Consider the following 19,941-nt stretch of genomic DNA (forward strand, 5'->3'; position numbering starts at 1 on the left):
AATGGATGGAATGGAGTGCCTATTTTTAAATTCAACTCAATTCCAAGTGTTTATTGTCATATGCACAGTAAAGTTGCGAGCAAAAAAGAAAATAGAAACTAAGGAATGTGTGGCATTTCTTGAATCCCAAGACTTTAACCTTCCGAATGATGGAACGATGCATTTGAGTGACATCGTACGGACACCGCATCTGCACGTGTTCCCGACACGTATTTGCGTCTTTGGGAATGTTAAGGGGGTAATAAGTTTGACTGAACTATCTGACTGTTTTGTCGACGTTCCCATTGTAGCGCCTTATAATCCGGTGCGTCTTATGTATGTCAAAAATAGGACCAAAAACGATTTTTTCGGGGTGCGCCCTATAACCCGGTGCGCCTTATAGTGCGGAAAATACGGTACTCCTTTATTGGCCAACCTGCACTGGCTCCCAGTCCACTTAAGATGTGACTTTAAGGTTCTCTTATTAACATACAAATGTTTGCATGGACTTGCGCCCTCTTATCTCTCAGATTTGATTTCCCCCTATGTTCCTGCACGGAGCCTCCACTCTGAAAATGCCTGTCTACTTGTGACTCCGACAGCCAAGAAGTCTGCAGGCTCAAGAGCGTTCTCCCACCGGGCTCCGGTACTGTGGAATGCTCTGCCTCCGGAGACAAGATCTGCAACCTCAGTAGAAGTTTTTATATCTAGACTTAAGATGCACTTCTATTCAAAAGCTTATGATTGATGCCCACCTCATGTTTTGTATTGTCCTGTCTTTTTCCGACTGTCTGGCTGGTGGTGATACGAAGGAGAAGGATGATTTGAGATGAGTCAGCGGACCAGCGTCTGGACTTGAAGCATGTCAACGCCTGCATCGACCAGCCGGCAGAGATGGGAAACTGCGTCGTTGCTGTTATGGACTTTTTGTACTAGTTTACAGGCTTGAGGCGTCGTTGCTGTCGTGCAATTTCCGGACAAACTTCAACATGTTACCTAGTATTCTCTTTTATTGATGTTTACTATGTTTGTGTACTGTAACTCAATGCTAAATCGATTCCACCCTGGTCATGGGGATTACCAATTGTGAGGCCCCTTCTCAAGGTTTCTTTTTTTTTCTCACGCTAAGGTTTTGAGTTTTTCCTTGCCCGCATGTTAGTTTAAGATCAGGCGATGGTGTCATTATAATCCTGTGCAGTAATTTGAGACATTTTTGTGATTAAAGGCTATACAAATAAATGTGACATGACTTGACAAGCGACTGAGGCAGCGTCGAGAGAAAAGGCAATACCGAGGCTGCAGGTCCTACCTACAACACCAGATCCATTACCCATGAAGCGGATGACCTGGAGCTACAACTCGTTGTAAACCGCTACATTCTGTACAGGTGTATTTAAATCATCGCGGATCCTTGGCCTAGTCTGAGGAGCCCTGAGGGTAACGTGCAGCTAGCCGGCCACTCTCTAAATTGCTTTCTTGCACTCAAAGAAGAAGCCATCCAATTTAATTGTACTATTGTATAATGAGAATTAATGACAATAATATGACCATTCATTCAACTGCAATTCTGTGTTCTGTTTTTATTTGTAGATCTATAGTTGTTTTGTTAAAGGCGTACACACCCAGTTGGTAATGACATCATCTCGAGGGAAATTTGACCCTTGGGGGATTTTATGAAGGTGCGACGTTACTTCTCAGATTTTTACTTTTTGTGGGGTGTTCTGGTCCTCATTAATCACATTAACTGAGGGATTACTGCAAATCCAAAAAACTACAGGTCCCTAATGTAATTTGTTTTTCAACTTTTGACACCTCTGATAAAAGTTCTGATCATAAACAAAAGTCAGTAATATTTGACACTAACTTCAGCGAAGAACATATATTCTGTATGTAAAAGCAGGAAGGACAAAGTCAACAGAGGCAAAGAACGCCCTTTTGGCAACAGCTCTGCCCAAATGAAAGGCCGCGGGCGCTAATTTCGAGGCACTATGTCCAAAATGGATTCAGCCAGGCCAGTGAGTTTGCAGTCCTCCAGCGCTTTGACCAGTCGGCTCAGCTTGGCCGCCCTCCCTTCCGCCTGGACGAAGCGGCTAAGGAGCTGATAGGCTTGCTCGTAAAGGCCTTCCCGGGCGTACTCGTACGCCAGGTTGTCAATGGCCGTATCCTTCAGAGCGCGGCACTCCCTCCCCAGGGTCCGCCCCACGTGTTTCCACTGCCGTCCCACTCCATTAGCGAAGCTCTGAACATCTGCTCCCGTCAGCATTCGATCCTCTGATGGGTGAAAAAAAAGGAAAAGAAACCCACATTAACCCAAACTGTACTTAATTGCGATTACGTAAACAGATATTTACGGGCAATGCAAAACACTTCACAGTCGGCGAAGGTTTCAAATGCTCTTTTGACTCACAGGAACGACACAAAATAAACGCCCCTTACATTTCCTGTGCAGACATCCGCACAAAACCAATCTAAATAGCAACATTTTTACCAATGTTTGCAATCATTTTAAGTGTAATGTATAAGAAGAACATTAAAAACAGGCACAGGGGTTAATACACCTATTTCTTGGCCAAATCCAAGCACTTTTAAGGACTTTATTAGCCTTTAAAAAACCCTTTGTGAATAATGTATTTTGCAGGACCACAAATATATCTGAGATTTACATATGTACTTTTTAATCTTGAGTGTGCATTTATCAGGACAAATCAAGACAAATCCGTGCCCATGTAGGTGTTGGCTCAAAATGACAGTAATATGTAGCTTATATTTTTAGCTGTAGGAATTTCATCATAAAAATTCATCACTGGAAAAGGATACCTTATTTTTTGTATGTCCACAATTGCGACATAATTTTGCACTAATACATATCTCATAGTGCCCTGTTTAGGGCCCGGTCACACAGCCGTTTGCGTCTGTATCGCGGCTGAATCACGGCCAGAAATTTCTGCCCGTGAAGCAGACGCTGTTGCCCGCGGTGGAAAATGCGCAAAATTGGCCAACCCGCTGTTCATCCGTGGTATGCCCGCGAAACAGACGCTGGCGGCTGTTCCGCTTCCTCATCGCGTCAGCTCCACGTCCTTTTCGCGTGTGGACCACGGGTATAAAAGCTGCCGAGCCGGGCTGTAGAAATCATGACTGCTCAAGACACAGTCCCGTGAAGATCAATATTTCAAGCTGTGGCACCGAAGAAGAAGCCAATATGTTATTATTGTAATAGTTTTTCATTTTTATTTTATTATCTTGTTATGAAATGAAAAGAAATGTCAAGAAATAAAAATGGATTAAGACTAGGTCACTTCGGTGACGGGGATCCATGTTCACTCCTTGAGGTCTCGAGCACAACTGACGTGTGCTCGGCAAATCGCGCTGAATATACGCGGAGAAAGGCGTTTGACCGCCACACGCGTTACACACGCTAATTCACGTGATAACACCGCGATACAGGCGCAGAATAAACGTGCTATGACCGTGCTCCACCCGCGATTACCCGCTAAAATTTCGCGTCCTACCCGCGTGTAACCAAGCCTTGGCCGCGGCCGTACCACGTCGTTCCGTGTCTGTACCGCGTCATTACCTCGTGTGTACCACGTCTGCCGCCCACGGTTACCCGTGGTCTAAAGTTTTGAGCAGCGAAAAACTTTTTCGCGCGGCCAACCGCGTGTAAATTTCTTGCCGCGTGTAAAGCAGGGCTGCATCTCGTCTGTATCGCGATCTCAAAGCGTCCAACAGCGTCTGCTTCACGGGCAGAAATTTCTGGTCGTGATTCAGCCGCGATACAGACGCAAACGGCTGTGTGACCGGGCCCTTAGGTGTAGCATCCACGTGTTCTCTTCGGCACAACCAGTAGGTGGCGATGACGCTTCATAAGACAATGCTGTACAAACTAAGGCCAGATGCAGTTAATCAAAGAAGAAAAAGAAGAAGAAATGCGAGGCCGAAGCGAAACCACCTAAGAGCAGTGTCGCCATCATTTTTAAGCATTTACAAGCACTTTACCCAGCTTTCAAGCACTTTTTGATGCTTAAAAACACAATACTAAAATCCAAGCATTTTAATGGTTTTCAAGCACCCTTACGAACCCTGCAGGGATGTAAACCTCAATTTGGCTTTTTGACTAAAGAACTGTGCTTACTCAGCTGCCGTGCCGCCAGTTTTATATCCTTTTTAGCGCAAATTTTGTCACAACTCAGTTACAGATATTATTTTGTCCAAGCCAAGATTTCGAGTGTGAAGTATGGTGAATGAAACAAGGAAAGCGACGAGGGTCTGGCTCAACGGCCAGCCGAACCCCCAGCCGATGATGGGAAAGCAGCTGTCCTCCTTGAGGGAAATGCTGAGTTGTTTTTTTTCACTTCCACAATCAAGAAAAGAAAACGGTCAAGGAAGTAGCAATTGGTGGAGGCTATGGGATAGGGCCTACTTAACAGTCTCCTCACTAATTATTATATATACGTTATTTTAAAAAATAAAATAAAGTTCAGACAATACTTTTGTTTGTCAAGCCTGTAAAAAGGGTTTGTCCTTAGGTTTCAGTGTATAATTGAGTAATTAACTGTAGACTGAGTTTGGGTTAATTCTATAACCCCTTTAATAAACGAGGCATTATTGTTTTCTTATTTGAATACAATATGTATTCATTCTACTCAATGGTAACATTGAGTAGTGGAAAAAGCCACAGTATTACGATGTGATTCATAAATCTTGTCGCAACTTTATTCCTTTAAGTGTTATCCTTATAGCATTTAAAGTGTATTATAACATTTTGTTCATAAAAGGTATTTTCAATCATCATTTTATCCTGTTTATTGTTTTTCCTTAATATTACTACTTCATTTTCAGAAATTTACCAACTTTAATCTTATACTACAATTTGATTACTGTATTAGATATGCTGCCTTGCAACACCCAAGACCTTTTTGACATATTCTAGGTTTTAAACCTATAGATAATAATGTGAGACACAACTATGAAAATAAACCAAATGTATTTAATATTTTATAATGTGCTAACAAATAAGAAATGTCAAGGTGTGTGTGGCAAAAATATTGGCCCCTATAGAGTTAGTACTTTGTACAAAACGTTTTGCTGCTATCCCAACAAGTCTTTTGGGGTATGTCTATAAGTTTTGCACATTTTGAAACAAAAATGTCGCTCAATATTTTTTACAAAAGACCTAAAGTTCCTTGAGATTTAATGGTGATTGTTGGTGCACAGCATTTTTCAGATTTTTCCACAAATACTCTACAGGATTAAGGTCTGGACTTTGGCTTTGACATTCCTTCACCTTTATATATATATATTTAAACACTTCCAATGTAGATTTTGCCTTATGTTTAGGGTCGTTGTCCTGTTTAAAGGTGACCCTGCACCCCATTTTCAGGTCTCTTGCAGACAGATTTTCTGCCAGAATCTCTCTGTACTTGGCTCCATTCATCATCCTATCAACTCTAACATGCTTTCCAGTCCCTGCTAAGGAAAAAACACCCCAGAGCATGATGCTGCCGCCACCATGGTTGACAGTGGAGATAGTGTTTACAGGGTGATGTGCAGTGTTACGCTTACGCCAAACATATAACGCTTTGCATTCAGCCCAGAAAGTTGATTTTTGGTCTCATCTGACCAGAGCATGTTGTTTGTTAAAACATACTTCCATTCTATAGCATATGAATAACCTAAATTGTATATATTGTCATCAAAGCGGCGCTGCCACGAGCAGCTGCCTTTTCCAGCAGCTGCCCTATTGTTTTATTGTCTGCTCCTATCTTCAGTGTTTTTCTTCCCGTTTTGACAACTACACTATGGATTACTTCTATCCTATGGACATGGGTTTTAGCGCACAAAAATGCGTCTATTCAAGGAATCAACTCCTTGCCCTGAAGAATTCTCGTGCCGGCGTGATGAAGGGCCTATCGTGGAAGAAGAGCCGGAGCTAGCTAATCATGGTAAATGCGAACTCACGACCAAATAAGATCATCGAGTGCTGGTGGAAAACATCGAAGCGCACAGGGAGCGCAGTTGCTGTGTTTTGCGGAAACGTGGCTCACGTTTAGCATTCCGGACGCTAACGTGTAGCCACCCGGAGCTACCCGGCTTCAACGGCGCTATACAGAGACACGAAAGCCGGGGGGAATCGGAGAGGAGGCGGACTTGCTAACAAGAGGTGGTGTATCCCTGGATTTTCACAAAGAAAAGATTTCCATCTGCCGCAGGGATGTCGAACTTTTGGACTAGCGTGACGTCATCCACTCCGCTACAAGCACCCCTAGGGCATCATGTTAATCTGTTAATAAACAACGGGGTAGACTGCTGGAAGTGTGAATTTCCCTACGGGAATGAATAAAGTATCTATCTATCTATCTATCTATCAATATTTTATGTTTACAATATCTGTGTATTATTTGCCCTAATGTAGGTGTTAGATCAGGGGACGGCTCTTTGTGATTAAGTGCTATACAAATAAACATGACTTGACTGGACTTGACTTTGTGTCTCTCATGTGTCTTCTTGCAAACGCCAAATGGGCTTTTTTGTGGTATTCTTTCAGGTATTCTTCTTGACACTCTTTCATAAAGAGTAGATATGTGCGAAGTAAGATTAAATATTCTATGCATACTTTGTCCCATCTCAGCTGTGTATGCCTGAAAGTCATCCAATGTGATCTACCCTTTTGGTTGCTTCCCTGATTAGTTTTCTCCTTGTTTGGACCAACAATTTAGAAGGAGGGCCAAATCTTGGTCGGTTTAAGGTCGTTTTATGCTCTATTTTAATATTATTGCTCGTACAGTTCTCTGGGAGATGTGTAAACGTTGGGAAATTGTTTTGTATCCCATTACTGCTTTGATTTGCAATATTTTTGTTAGGCATTGTATAATTATTAGGGGGGTGTCTATGATTTGTGGTTGACAGCTACTACTTTTAACCCCAATTTAAGCCACAGTGAATACGACAATTCAATAAAAAGCTGGCAATTTCAAATTGATGCAATCCACATGAATTATCCGCCGGCATGCACTAATCTCCCTTTAGATTTTGACCAATTCATAAATGGTTGGATTAGAGAATTCTTCTTCTGAGTTCTTTTGCTGCCAGTGTACTAACACACAACAAATGTAGCAGATGTTCACTGACAGAAAATATTGCATTTAACAGCTTCTTTTTGCTTGTCTTTTGTATCCCATTTCTGAAAATGATAAACTTATGCTTTTGTTATTGTTTGTTTTTACAATATTTGATCAGATTAAGACACTAAGTATACAAAGGGATAACCTAAATATTTCATTGAATTTTTTGCTGCAGAACTACAGAGGTGGGGTACAGCTGTTATGCTCACGGCCTTGTTATCATAAAATGTGATTTGCTGCCATTTTGTGTCTATTACAAAGTATTCATTACCTTTTGTCTTTGACTTCTCACTATACTGCATTTGCTTTTCAAATGTAAACGTCTTTATTTATACACCCCTTTACAAAAATCTTTCCGGTGTACTAAAGTCTTTTACAGTAATAACAGAGAAACAATAAATAAGAACCAGACAAAAAATAGAAGTAGATAAAAACAATGAAATACAACACATTTTACAGGGACAGTCTGTGTATTTGACCACAAGATGTCGCTGTATTATGTAGTGTAACTGAAAAAGAGCTCTTAAAAGTACAAGAGAAAATTCTAACAATGGAGACCCAAAGTGACTACTAGGCACCATTTATTTTGTCATTTTTTTTGCCCAGCCTTTAACAAGGTTTTTGTCTTTTGGATATCCTTAGCAGCGGAATGGCGGATGGCATCAATTATGTAATATAAATGCAAATATCTAAACGTACAAGTATCTATTACCTACACATATATATATATATAAATATATAATGTTGACAATGTTTTAGTATAGTTTATTTATGCAACATCCATTGTAGCCTGGTACTCCTCCCTCCTTCTCACGGTTTCTTTGTTTTTCTCATGCTAAGCTTTTCCTTGCCCTCATGTAGCTTTTAGATCAGGGTATGGTGTAATAATAGTCTGTAGTTTGCAATAGTCTGTGGTTTGAGCAGCCCTTTGAGACTCCTTGTGATTAAAGGATATACAAATAAACACGACTTGACTTGAACAAGGGAATTTTGCTGCTAGATTTCATATCAATTATAGAAATCAGCTAAATTTTCTTTAAAAGTGGCGTGTGTCGTTTGAGGTGGCCCTAAAAAGTTTAAAATTAAATGTTTTCTCCATTTAATATATGCTAACAATTCCCACTGATTTTTTTTTTCCCACTGTGCCTATCTGCTTTTAACTTTCTTTTATCACCGGTGTTCTGGCCATTAAGCTGGAGGAAAGGAGTAGGGGAGGATGGGGCAGGGAGAGTTATTTATCGTGCATGGTACCGGTTTCCTTTAATTCCAGGATAAAATTGGTGAAAGTAAGAAAAGGAGAGTTTCAAATACAGTCCAAATGCCAATCCAAATCCCCCAAAAAATAAAAAAAGAAGTTTATTCGAGCGCATCTGAGAGAGACACGTATGTGCACGCGCCATACAAGCAGCTTGACAGAGACTGCGATGATGATTTAAGCCAGAGGATGGCGTCAACAAGTACTATATTTTAAAGTAACTGACACCACTTTTAAGATTCTGCAAAGACACCCAGGTGCTATTTGTTTGAAAAAAATATATATTTTTCGTATTGCCTTAAACAGTGCATCTGTGACTTTTATGAGATGGGTTTCCGCAATGTTCTCTGGTTGATTAATTGTAGTCAGCAGATACAATGACAGTGGGTGCTCTGCGAGTGGCGCAGCATCCAGTGGACATATTTAAAACAGCAACTCATCGTTTTTTATGCCATTCTTGTGCTTCTCTCAGTACCACAAAAATAGTGTGGCGGAACACACTTGTCCCGAGGGCCATGAACTAGACTCAGGTGCTTTCACGACCAATAGCCATCCTTCTTCTTTAATGTGCATACATGTCCAGGCCTGTGGACGAAAGGTATTAGGAGGTTAAAGGAAGCCTGGACTCACCAAATACTCTATTCTGAAACGTGAAGCAGTTGCTGGGGATTTGCTGTATCTGCTGATGTGCAGGAGACCCCCGAAACTCCAGATGCAGCCTCTCCTCTAGTCGATCAATCTCTTCATCGCGCAGACGCTCGGGCTGTCAGCATATAAGAGAAGACGTTCGAACTGTAGTAAAATGTCCTAATTAACTTTGAGTGACACCAACAAACTTAAACACATGTCAAAAATGCTGTATAGCAGGGGTGTCCAAACTTTTTAGAAAGCGGGCCGGATTTGGTAAGCTGAAAATGTGAGAGGGCTGACTATTCAGGCTAGCATTCTTTAAACAGTCTTTAATAAATTCGCCCTTTATGAAAGGATTGCAGTGCTTGGCGATCAGTGTTGAGCCACGTAGCTTACCTTTGTAGCATTTTCATTTGACTCGCAGGGTCTTGTGAAAAAGCGCAGCTAAGTCATTAAAACAGCTTCCAGTCGCTTCACCTTTTTTACAGCATCCATTTCCAGTTAGCTTTTCATAGTCATGTTTCGTCCAGCAGTGTCTCTTGATATTATATTCTTTGAAAACAGCCACAGTCTCTTGGCAAATGAGGCGAACAAAGTCATTTCAGATTTTAGTAAAGTTTCCACTTGTCCTGGAAGCGGCGGCCCTCAAGCTCAATTTTCCTTTTTTATTTACAGTCACCTTTTGGGAAATGTGACAGTTTAAGAAAGCTTTGTACAGAGCGGCTGGATGCACACTACCATATTGGGGATCCTTGGTTTCAGCCAGGTCTCAGTGATGATTGAAATGCAATGTAGCGGTTTCCCATGAGTTGTTGCTCCAGGTCATGCGTTTAATAGGTAAAGGATTGGATTTGACGTTTGTGAGATACAGGCTCAGAAGGTGTGGCTTGTCATGGACCCGTAGCAGTAGGCTGAGCCTTCAGCAACGCTTCCGCTTCCTCTCCCGACTCTGACTCAGTCTCTTACCAAGCTCAGATAACAACCCCATGGAGATCAGCATTTATTTGCGCTATTCTGACTTTCCTCAGAGTCCAATTTATTTGACGAGTCTCTTTTTGATGAAACAAGCTGCTAAAATACTAAATGTAGATGTACTTTGCAGTTTGCTTTGACCTGTGCGCCTGCCAGCCCCAGTTGATTGACAGCATACACCAGCCTATTAAAGTCGCACCCACCCATCACAGGCACACAGCCCTCCGCCCCATGATAGAAAACCATGCATGATGAAAATCCACGGAGTATTGACATCAAAAAAAGTAAACCGCAATAAATCGAGGGATAACTGTAAAATTAAATTAATTATAATGAAAATATGATGTATCTATCATCTATATAATCAATGGACTTGATCAATCTCTTCATTTGAGTACACAAAGAGCACAATTTCTCTAAAAAAAAAAATACTCCCCGCCCCAAAAAAAAACACCATTAACCCCTCAATGCCTCAAAGGCGCCGCCTTTCTTCTCTCAGGGCTTCAACATCCAAGTCCGAGTCCAGTCAAAAGTGAATTCAAAGAAAAATGTTCCTGTTAAATTTGCCTTAAATCCGAAACCAAGACTTACCCTAACTAAATTGAATGCTGTTCTTGAACCGTTTGGATAATATGGACGGTTTCAGTCTCCTTCGAAAGGTACTAAAATAATCACTGCAGGGGCTACTAACATTGAGTAATCTGAATTCTCTTTTTTTCTGCAATGAAATGGCTGCAGATGAGCATCTTTGCTGAAAAAAGGTGAGGAAATAGCTTGAGGATTTGTTAAATTTGAACACAATCTGAAAAATTCATCATTGTATTTTACACAATTTTCTAAGGGTAGGTCTACCCGTTCCCAAAAGTGCCCACGGGAAGTTTACAGCTAAAAGAACTCTACAACTTGCATGGCTGACTCCCTATTGGTGTGTGAGTGTGTGTGTGCCTGGGTAAGTGTGAAGCACATTATTGAGCGCTTTGGGAGGTCTTCATTGACTTGAAAAGCGCTATATAAATGCACACCATTTACCATTTACAACTGTGTATTTTATTTTGGCCAATATTTTAGACATTGTGAAAGAGTCATTAATGTTTGACTTCTCTTTCAAGAAGTCAATTAATGATTGTGCACACTTGTGCGGGATCATCGCTTGTAAAAATGGATCCAAGGTTGCATTTATGAACGGTTATTTTTGGCTCAGATTTTAATAAAACCCCAGGAAAAGGGCATTCATATATGTTGGGAATTTAATTGGTAAACTAATGTGTCAATCATCATATGAATCGGTTACTAAAAGCTAAAGATATTCAGAGCTAAATGAGGCGATGTCCATTTTAGCAAAAAGGCCCATAATAGGGTAATGCAGGCTGTGGACCAAAAACCTGCTATTGGCTGAGAGTAGTGACAATCAAAAGGTCAGAGAACAGATTACAAAAAGGAACATCAAACAGATTTTTTCTATGTGTCTGCTTTATAGTGTGTTTTGGAGTAAATATTTTACACGGTTGAGTTCTCTGGATTGTTGGTGTAATGAGTCCATGTTTGCAGAGAATCATCCCATGAGCTGACAACCAGAGGACACTATTGGTGAGCTATCCTGCAGGCCGTCAGAGTGTTAACTGGTTGAAAGATGTATAATTAAACACAGTGTTTTGGATCAACATTAAGAAAGAAAGACCTAAATAACCTGTTTTATGAAAACTTCAACAGAACTTTTGGATTTTAAAAAACAAAAATAAAAAAATAAACCTTACTGAGAGTTTTGAAGGCAAATATAAAAAAAAAAGTACAATCAGAAGGCAGTTGCACATGGCTGCAAATTACAATCATAAAAATAATCTATATAAAAAAAAGAAGCATTATTACATTGGTGCATGCTGTACCCAATAACGTGTCTACTGGTAACTGTATATTATAAATGATTGGCCCAGTGGACATTCACCTGATGACAAGCAGTGCTTGTCCCATCGTTGCAATTAGCCTCATCAGGAAAATTATCAGGGATAATAGCGTTCATGTCACTGAGCAAAAATAAAATATTTCCGGTTTTAGTTTACATTAAGAAAACACCAAAAACCCAACATTGTTATAAAAACATGCGTTCACTTTTGAAATGTCCAACATACTCTTTTACTTCTTGTCATATTTCTCTAGTGTCAGGTATTAAAATTGTGAGTGCATTATGTAAATGTAAGACGCACGTGAATGAGTGCATGAAGTGAATGAATGGATGCTTGAAAGATAGAAACTACAGGCTCGCAGGCATTAAATTGCATTCATCATTTCATTTAATGTAATTTTATTTGTTTGTACTTGCTTGTAAATGGTCGGCGTTTATTTAGCGCTTTTCAAGTCACTGAATACCTACCAAATGTGCTTCTCACTTACGCATTCACACACTCACACACCGATAGCAGCGTCAGCCATGCAAGGAATCTACCTGCTTATTGGGGGCATTAGGGATTCCGTGTCTTGCCCAAGGACATGTAACACAGAGGAGCCGGGTATCAAACCTGCGACCTCTTGATCACGAGAAAGCTTTACCTCCTGAGCTACTGCCGCCCTTGTTGATGTTGTCTCGTTAGTTGCACTTAAATGACATAGTCTTTTGCAATATTTTTGGTCATATAGTAATGTTTTTGTAGTCAGGCACCCTGGGAAGGTCTGCGTGTGGAGGGAGGTAGGTCCTGAGAGTGTCTGGAATGAATGAGACTGCAGAGAGAGAGAGAGAGAGAGAGAGAGAGAAAGAGAAAGAGAAAGAGAAAGAGAGAGAGAGAGAGAGAGAGAGAGAGAGAGAGAGAGAGAGAGAGAGAGAGAGAGAGAGAGAGAGAGAGAGAGAGAGAGAGAGACCCGATTGGACATGGTGAATGTAAACTAAGCTATTGCAAACGAGGAAAAGAATAAAGAGTTAAAGTTAACGCACAACGGACTTCAGTATTGTCATCTGTAGTGTGCAAGATAGAAATGCTTTTAAATAAAATGGTTACCCTGCAAAGTAATACTTATTTCTACAAAATATAACTGTAATTTGATTGTATCCTTTTTCTGCAACTCTAAAGGAATACAATGACATCTTCGGGGGATCTAGATTACGTAACGCTGTTGCATGTATTCCGTTACTCCCCGAGTCTGTTTGTTACTTACAATGCTTTGTTTGAGCTGAAAAGAGTGAACCATAATAATACTGAATTTTAAATCAAAAATCAAGGGTATGCGTTGTACACGTGTAAGCATTATACTTGAATAAGTAAATATTGAGTTCAAAAAAGGAAACAAGACATACCTGCGACTGGTGAATTTGCTGTAGACAAAACTCCAGCTTGTCCAGACATCCGTCCAAGATGTACGTCCCTGCTTTGAGTTGCGTCTCCACAGTGAAATCTTGTTCGGGTGAGACGAGCCGACAAGCGTGTTGCAAGATGGACTGACGCAGCGCTCCCGAGCTGTAGCTCTTCAGGAACTGTTGACACACGACTACGTTCACGAACTTCACCTCCACTCCAAGGAAAGGGTCTGCATCATGAAGCTTCAGTATCTCGTACCCGTCCAGACCTCCTGCTGAATCTGACCAGGAAACACATGAATTGTGGGATTATAGGGTCTCACAAGAGGCACAATCCTCAGATTCACATATTTTATTCCCTCTATGTTATAGATTGAAAATTTGATTTGCCTAATTCAACAAACCTGAACACAAACCAAGGTTTGTACACCTCTTTCAAGCTCTTTTTAAGACTTTCAAAGCCATATTTCTCAATTCTCCAGCACTATCAAAACAAGAAATCCTGTATGAATAATGTATTTTACCAATCAACAAATATATCTGCGATTTACATACAAGTATGCAATTTTTAATCTTGAGTGTGCATTAATCAATGTCATTTGTGGATCTGAACAATGCATGTGTACATATTTTTAAGACAAATTACTCCCCATTTAGGTGTTGGGTAAAAATGACAATTTCAGTTGCAGAAAATTGTTCCCATTACAGTTTAGCCCTGGGAACAGCTACCTTATTTTTTGCATAGCCCATAACAAATGTCCATAATTGATACATAATCCTAGAGCTAATACATATTTCAAAGTGCCCTGTTTAACCTGTTCTTTTGGGCGATGACGTTTCATAGGACAATGCCATACCAACTAAAACCGGCCTCCACTAATCACGGGGGAAGAAGAAATGCAATGCCAAATGGAAACCACCAGAAAGCAGTGTCGGCTTCATTTTTAAGCCTTGTTGTCAGATTGTTGAGTAACGTGGCACCAATTTTAAGCATTTACAAGCTCTTCGCGCAAAACAAAAGTGTTTTTTAATCTCAATGCTCAATGAGATTAAGTCCTTGAAACTCATTACCTGCAAGTGTCAGTTTGATGACTTTAAAAAAGATGAACTTCCCCTGCTGGTCTTTATAGAGCGTGAGCAGGTTTGCATCTGGACAGAAAGACTGCAGAAATAGAACGGCACATCCTGTCCAAGGTCTACGATCCAAAACCTTGTCTGCCATCCTTCGAATTAAAAACATAACATAATCAACTCATAGACAAGTCAGTAGTCATTTAAGATCACTAAAAGTACTTCAAACACTATAGAAGATGGTAGTAGCCTCCAGTATCATATATTGTCCTATGTGGTCTTGATGAATCAAAAGCTAGTGTACAATCCATTCTGAGAATTATAAAATTTCCAAATTTTCTTTTTTCTTCAAATCACAATTTAGTTTCTATCAAGATAATTTACTACATTCTGATCATTTCCTTTTCATGTTCAATTAGAATAAAACACTGACTATGCCTTCTGTACAGGTTTGAATGTGGATAGCGTAAACATTCAAAATTGTACCGTGATTGGAGATTAACAATAAGCCCCAAATTGAATGTAGTGCACTATTTTTACTTACTGCTAATATTGGCACCTTAGCGCACAACTCAATCAACCAAGGTGGACATTTCTCTTTATTTGCTTGGCCCCACATTTGATAACGACGAAGAGGATATGTAACTGTATTTAAAGCCACTTTTTGTATGCTTTTGGTTAAGTTATTACAGCACTGAATGAATTTTCATAATATAACCTTCTCAATATACAGCAATCCGTTGCTGTATCGCAATTGTTTTTTCTCGGTTTCGATACTTTGCAGGTTTTGAATTGAATTGTCATTGATATCACCGTATCACGCATTGTGCTACGCCGCAGAAAGCACAGAAATTGCTGTCACGGGGGCAGGTTGAGGAGGGCTTTGTGTGTGTGTGTGTGTGGGGGGTTGTGACTGTCTGTGTGTGCCACTGTGATAGGCTGGTGTATACTGTCAGTCACACAATTGGGCAGGTGCAAAAGTCAATGTGGCCACCAAAACTAGCTGTAAAGCACGGCGATAGCTAGTATTTTAGCAGCTTGTTAAATTGACCAAAAAAAACATCAATTAAATTAGAAGCCAGAAGAGCTCAGAAAAAATGTTCATCACACCAGGGTGCTCCGTGTATTGTTATTGGATTTGGGAAGAGACTGAGGCGGCGTACGGAGAGAAAGCAATAGCTAGGCTGCAGGTCCGGCTTACTTACTACAAAACAACTCTCATAAACTACTCCTGCCGAGCCTGTATCTCACCAATCCCATAACCATTACCCACGAAACGGATGACCTGGAGCCACAACAACTAGGGGAAACCATTACATTTGTGACTCTTGTTTTTAATCATCATGGAGACCTGGCTCAATCTGAGGATCTCCGATGCTAGCGTGCAGCTGGTGGAACACTCTCGACATCACTTTTCTTACAATGAAAGGAGAGAACCTCCATTTTCGTTTATTCCTTCAACTGCAATACTGTGTTCAGTGTTTTTTTTAAATTGTAGATTTATAGGGGTATTTTATTACAGCCGTTTTTATTTATTTATTTAAATGTTACTGATCTCTAGTAAATGAATAAATGTTTCTACTTTGTGGGTTTTGACTTATCTCCTGACTCTTTGGTAGCGCAACCCTCGCAAAAAACAAGGGATGACTTTATTCATATATTTGTATTCAACAGTAACAAAATCCGAATTTTGCTAATTATTACAATTATTTGTACAGATTATTGAGCATTTTGGGGTTCTTGTGTAACAAGATTATGTTCGATGTGGATGGATTTGACCTGATTTCCAGCAAATTGTTTTTCTTTTGAAAAAAGCTCAGCATTTTTTCTTATTTTTAAGATGCTATAGACCGAACCAGTAAATTAAATGTCATAATTTTATGATTTCTAAAATTATTGAATTAATGTTATATTTTGACATACATTGTATGAAATAGTCATTTTGCCAATTTCATCAAGAAAATGCTGCAATTGACAGAATAATCTAACAATCAAATAACAGTTCATCAAAACCCTGTATACCAAACCATATATTGTGCATTATACTGTAAATTACACATTATTGAGTTGTTTTTTTGTTACGGTCATATTTCAAATTTGAAGAATTGGCATGTAAGTCTTAACTTCCGGAAGCAAGGTTGACAGTTGCGTGCTATTAAGATATATATTTTTTTTATTGTATTGATGGTTTCCATAATTATGATAGCAGTGGTATTAGGTGGTGGATTAAGTCTGGTAAATCCCCACGGTAGGCACAGGTACCAAATGCAGTATGTCACTGTTGGACTGACGGTAAATCATCGTAAAGGCCCAATCCCAATATTTCCCATCTTTGCCCCAGCCTCCTAGTGCAACTTTCATTACATAAAAACATGTTTAATCTGAAGACCCGCTTCCCCCATAGAAACACAGGTCCGACTCTCCAGTACAGTAGTCTGGATGATTTACACCCTTTCCATGGGAAGGATGCTGAAGGCACTGCATGCAAAGGCATCATTTGAGCTGGATTACGCATGTCATCATATTTCACTAATACATAGTACGCTTGACTCTTGGGTCTGCAGGAATCTCCACAACTTAACCAGTATTTAATTTTATGCAATTTAATCTACCGGTGCTCTAAAAGTATACAGCGAGATTAGATCAGCAGCAGTATGAGGATTAAATGATCATCGGGAGCTTAAAATATATCATTCAGTTTTTGCTTCCAAAAAGACAACCCCTGCTTATTCCTGCATAAAAGTCTGCTTGGTTTATGTGGAAGAATGCTAAAGAGAGTTGTTGTCAAATTATATGTCTCAGTCATAAAATTAATAATATGTGGCCCGCCAGTAATGTTGACCGCAGTATAAATTTAATTTGTACCAGAAAAAAATCCCTATGTCACTAGATGATAGTAGTAGCCTTTTGGCCACCTTGCCCATGGATTTCTGTCTGAATTTTAGCACACACAGATTCCGACATCGCATGTGTAAATTAAAAAAAGGAAAGTTTACTGTAAGGACCGCCGCCTCCAGGATTAGTGGAAATAGGAGTAATGTTTTCCCCAAAATCCAAAACAACTACATCTGCCCAATTTGCCAAGTGTCTGTGACTGTTTTTAACTAATATAATTTTAAGAGGCACTGCTCGCTACAAAAAGCTAACTAAAACGTACGCTATGAAAATGTGAAGCCATGGGAAGCTGTTATAATGGCACAGCAGCGCTTTTTCACTTCAAGTCTCCGTAATTGTATACTTTGTTGTGCTTTACAGCACTCGTTTTCGGTTGCACGACACATCACAGCGACATGCAGTGGTCAAATGTTACACAGCGTCCCTTTAAGGTATTGCATGGTGGCTGATATCAGTATTGGCTGCCTTCTAGTGGCCATTACACAATCAGGTACCTGAAATTAAAGGACAGTTCATCCGTCCATTACCTGCAACGCTTATTTTTAGTAGGGGCACGGTGGTGCTGGAGCCCATCCCAGCCATCTTCGGGCAGTGGGCAGGGCACACAGAGAGAGACAATTCGCTCGTAGCATTCAGACTGTCTGTGTGTCTGTGTTGGTGTGTTTGGTGCTGTAGCCCATCCCAGCCATCTTTGGGCACCCTGAACTCACTTGCTCATTCACACCTAGCGACAATCTGAATCGCCCAATTCACCTGACATGCATGTTTTTGGAATGTGGGAGGAAACCGGAGCGCCCGGAGGAAACCCACGCAAGCACGGGAAGAACATGCAAACTCTGCAGAGAAAGGATGGTAGCTGGATTTGAATCCATAACCTCAGAACTGTGCTGCATACATGCAAACCACTCAAGTATAAATCAATCGAATTTAAAAAAATTATTTATATTAAGGGGGGATCAAAAACAGATTTGAACATATCTGTCATTTGTTTAGCGGAGAAAAGACAGTTTTATGTAATATTCGTGTCGTGCTAGTGTCAAGCACTGCTCAAGATTATGATATCGATTTAAAAAAAGGGGCCATCAAACACACCTAAACCGAAGTGACTACCCCAATTTAAAAGAAGCAATATTTTCCACCATACATCACTATCATCCAAAAAAGTACAGACTTTACATGTAAGTAGTTCCACATTTAAGATGGTTGTTAACTTTACAAGTATATACTGAAACACATAAAACCTATTAGCCCTTTCTTGTAATTAATGGCATTACAAATAAAAAGGACTTGAATTAGAAACTTGAGGGGAAAAAAAACATACAAAAATGGTTTATCTCCAAAGGAACGGGGTTGAATTAAGAAAAACACGCATCAAAACAAGATTCTCAGATGACTTACATCCAACAACTAAGTAAAAACGACGCAAATGAAAATAAATGTAAAATACATTTGATCAAAAGTTGAATTTCCTTGTTGATTTGCTGCTAGTCAGCAGTTTAAGGGACGACGTCAACGTAAAACTTGATCGACGAGACAGAGGGTGGGGTCTAATTTAACTTAACAATTTAACTAACACTGTTCTTACATTTTATATCGTGCCTAGTGTATGGACTAATTATTGACTAAACTGGATTTTTAACTTACCTAAAACTTTTCTTATTCTGTTTGGTGACGCTTCCTCCTAAATGTTCACCCACTGATACAGTAATTCACATTCTAGCGTCCTATTGGTTGTAGGCGAAAAGGCACGCTATTTTGATAGGCGAAAGCCTCCTCTGGGCGTGTCAGAAACCGGAAATAACTTGTTTTTATTCCGGCAAGGCAAATCTCGAGTTTAAAAAGTAGGCCAGTAGCGCTGTTCATTTCTCGTTGTTTAAAGATACTGTACACAAAAGGTATACATTTTTAATTAGAGACAAGATGTTAATGCATAACCCTGCATTTTAAATGACTATACTGTAACTGATCAATGCGGTATTGCGTTTTATCTAAAAGGACTTTGTAAATGTAACTACAAATGTATGTGGAGTTTTGTTCTCCCAACTGGGCGATTCAATCACTCTCCAATAGTCCAGGAAAAGATCACTTTTTTAAATGTTCGAACAATGCAAACTGAAAGTTATTTTTTGCAGGCATGTATGTTTCATGTAGGCCATAGGTTCGAAACTGGTGTGACTTAAGGAACACCCATCCCACCCTATTTATAAGCCGCGACCCAAACCAAGGAAAAGAAAAACAATTCCACAACTCAAATGTATAGAAACAGTAGAATATGTTCACGTTTTTTAAACGAAACAACTAGCAAAATCAAAACGACTTACATTCCCTTTAATCTTCAATTAGATGCATCTTTAATGAAATCCAAAATGCTCTCTTCAATAGCTTCAGCCATTTTAACTTACTCAACATCACAAATATGAAACAAAAAGTGCAACAATATATTTGTGGTCTTTTTGGGCCTTTTTTGCCTTTCCGTTTATCAATAAGTGAAATGCACTTGTGCGGCTGCGATCCATTATCCCCAATTGCATATTGCTGCGAGCGGGGACCAGCAGGGCGCAATTTTGCTGGACCGGGCGGCTCTTTTTGCCATTATAGTAGTGTATTTCAGTCTAGAACTAACTGTACTCGTTAAGTCACAATCCATTATAACCAATCCTATATTGCTGCGAGCGGGGCCTGGCACAAGGCACTTTTGTCGAGAGGCGTACTTTTCTGACCCACCCAGAAATGAA

At 39.9% G+C, this 19,941-nt stretch overlaps 1 protein-coding gene and 1 long non-coding RNA gene across 2 annotated transcripts; one reads left to right on the forward strand and one right to left on the reverse strand.

The window, feature by feature from the left end:
- The first annotated feature begins 360 nt into the window (after nt 1-360).
- Nucleotides 361-1,544, forward strand: LOC148367558 (uncharacterized). The gene is made up of 2 exons (XR_015850206.1): nt 361-670; nt 792-1,544. It is a non-coding gene; the product is annotated as an uncharacterized LOC148367558 (long non-coding RNA).
- On the reverse strand, nt 1,534-18,933 carry tradd (tnfrsf1a-associated via death domain). The gene is made up of 5 exons (XM_088333274.1): nt 18,851-18,933; nt 14,312-14,463; nt 13,241-13,521; nt 8,986-9,118; nt 1,534-2,250 (listed from the first exon to the last, which is right to left on the reverse strand). Exons 2-5 carry the CDS (start codon nt 14,460-14,462, stop codon nt 1,952-1,954), a joined length of 864 nt encoding a protein of 287 aa, XP_088189400.1. The 5' UTR covers nt 14,463; nt 18,851-18,933; the 3' UTR covers nt 1,534-1,951.
- Nucleotides 18,934-19,941: the final 1,008 nt, after the last annotated feature.

The sequence above is a fragment of the Urocampus carinirostris genome, chromosome 4 (assembly GCF_059441175.1).
Source record: "Urocampus carinirostris isolate Australia breed hairy pipefish chromosome 4, RoL_Ucar_1.0, whole genome shotgun sequence".
Classification (NCBI taxonomy): domain Eukaryota; kingdom Metazoa; phylum Chordata; class Actinopteri; order Syngnathiformes; family Syngnathidae; genus Urocampus; species Urocampus carinirostris.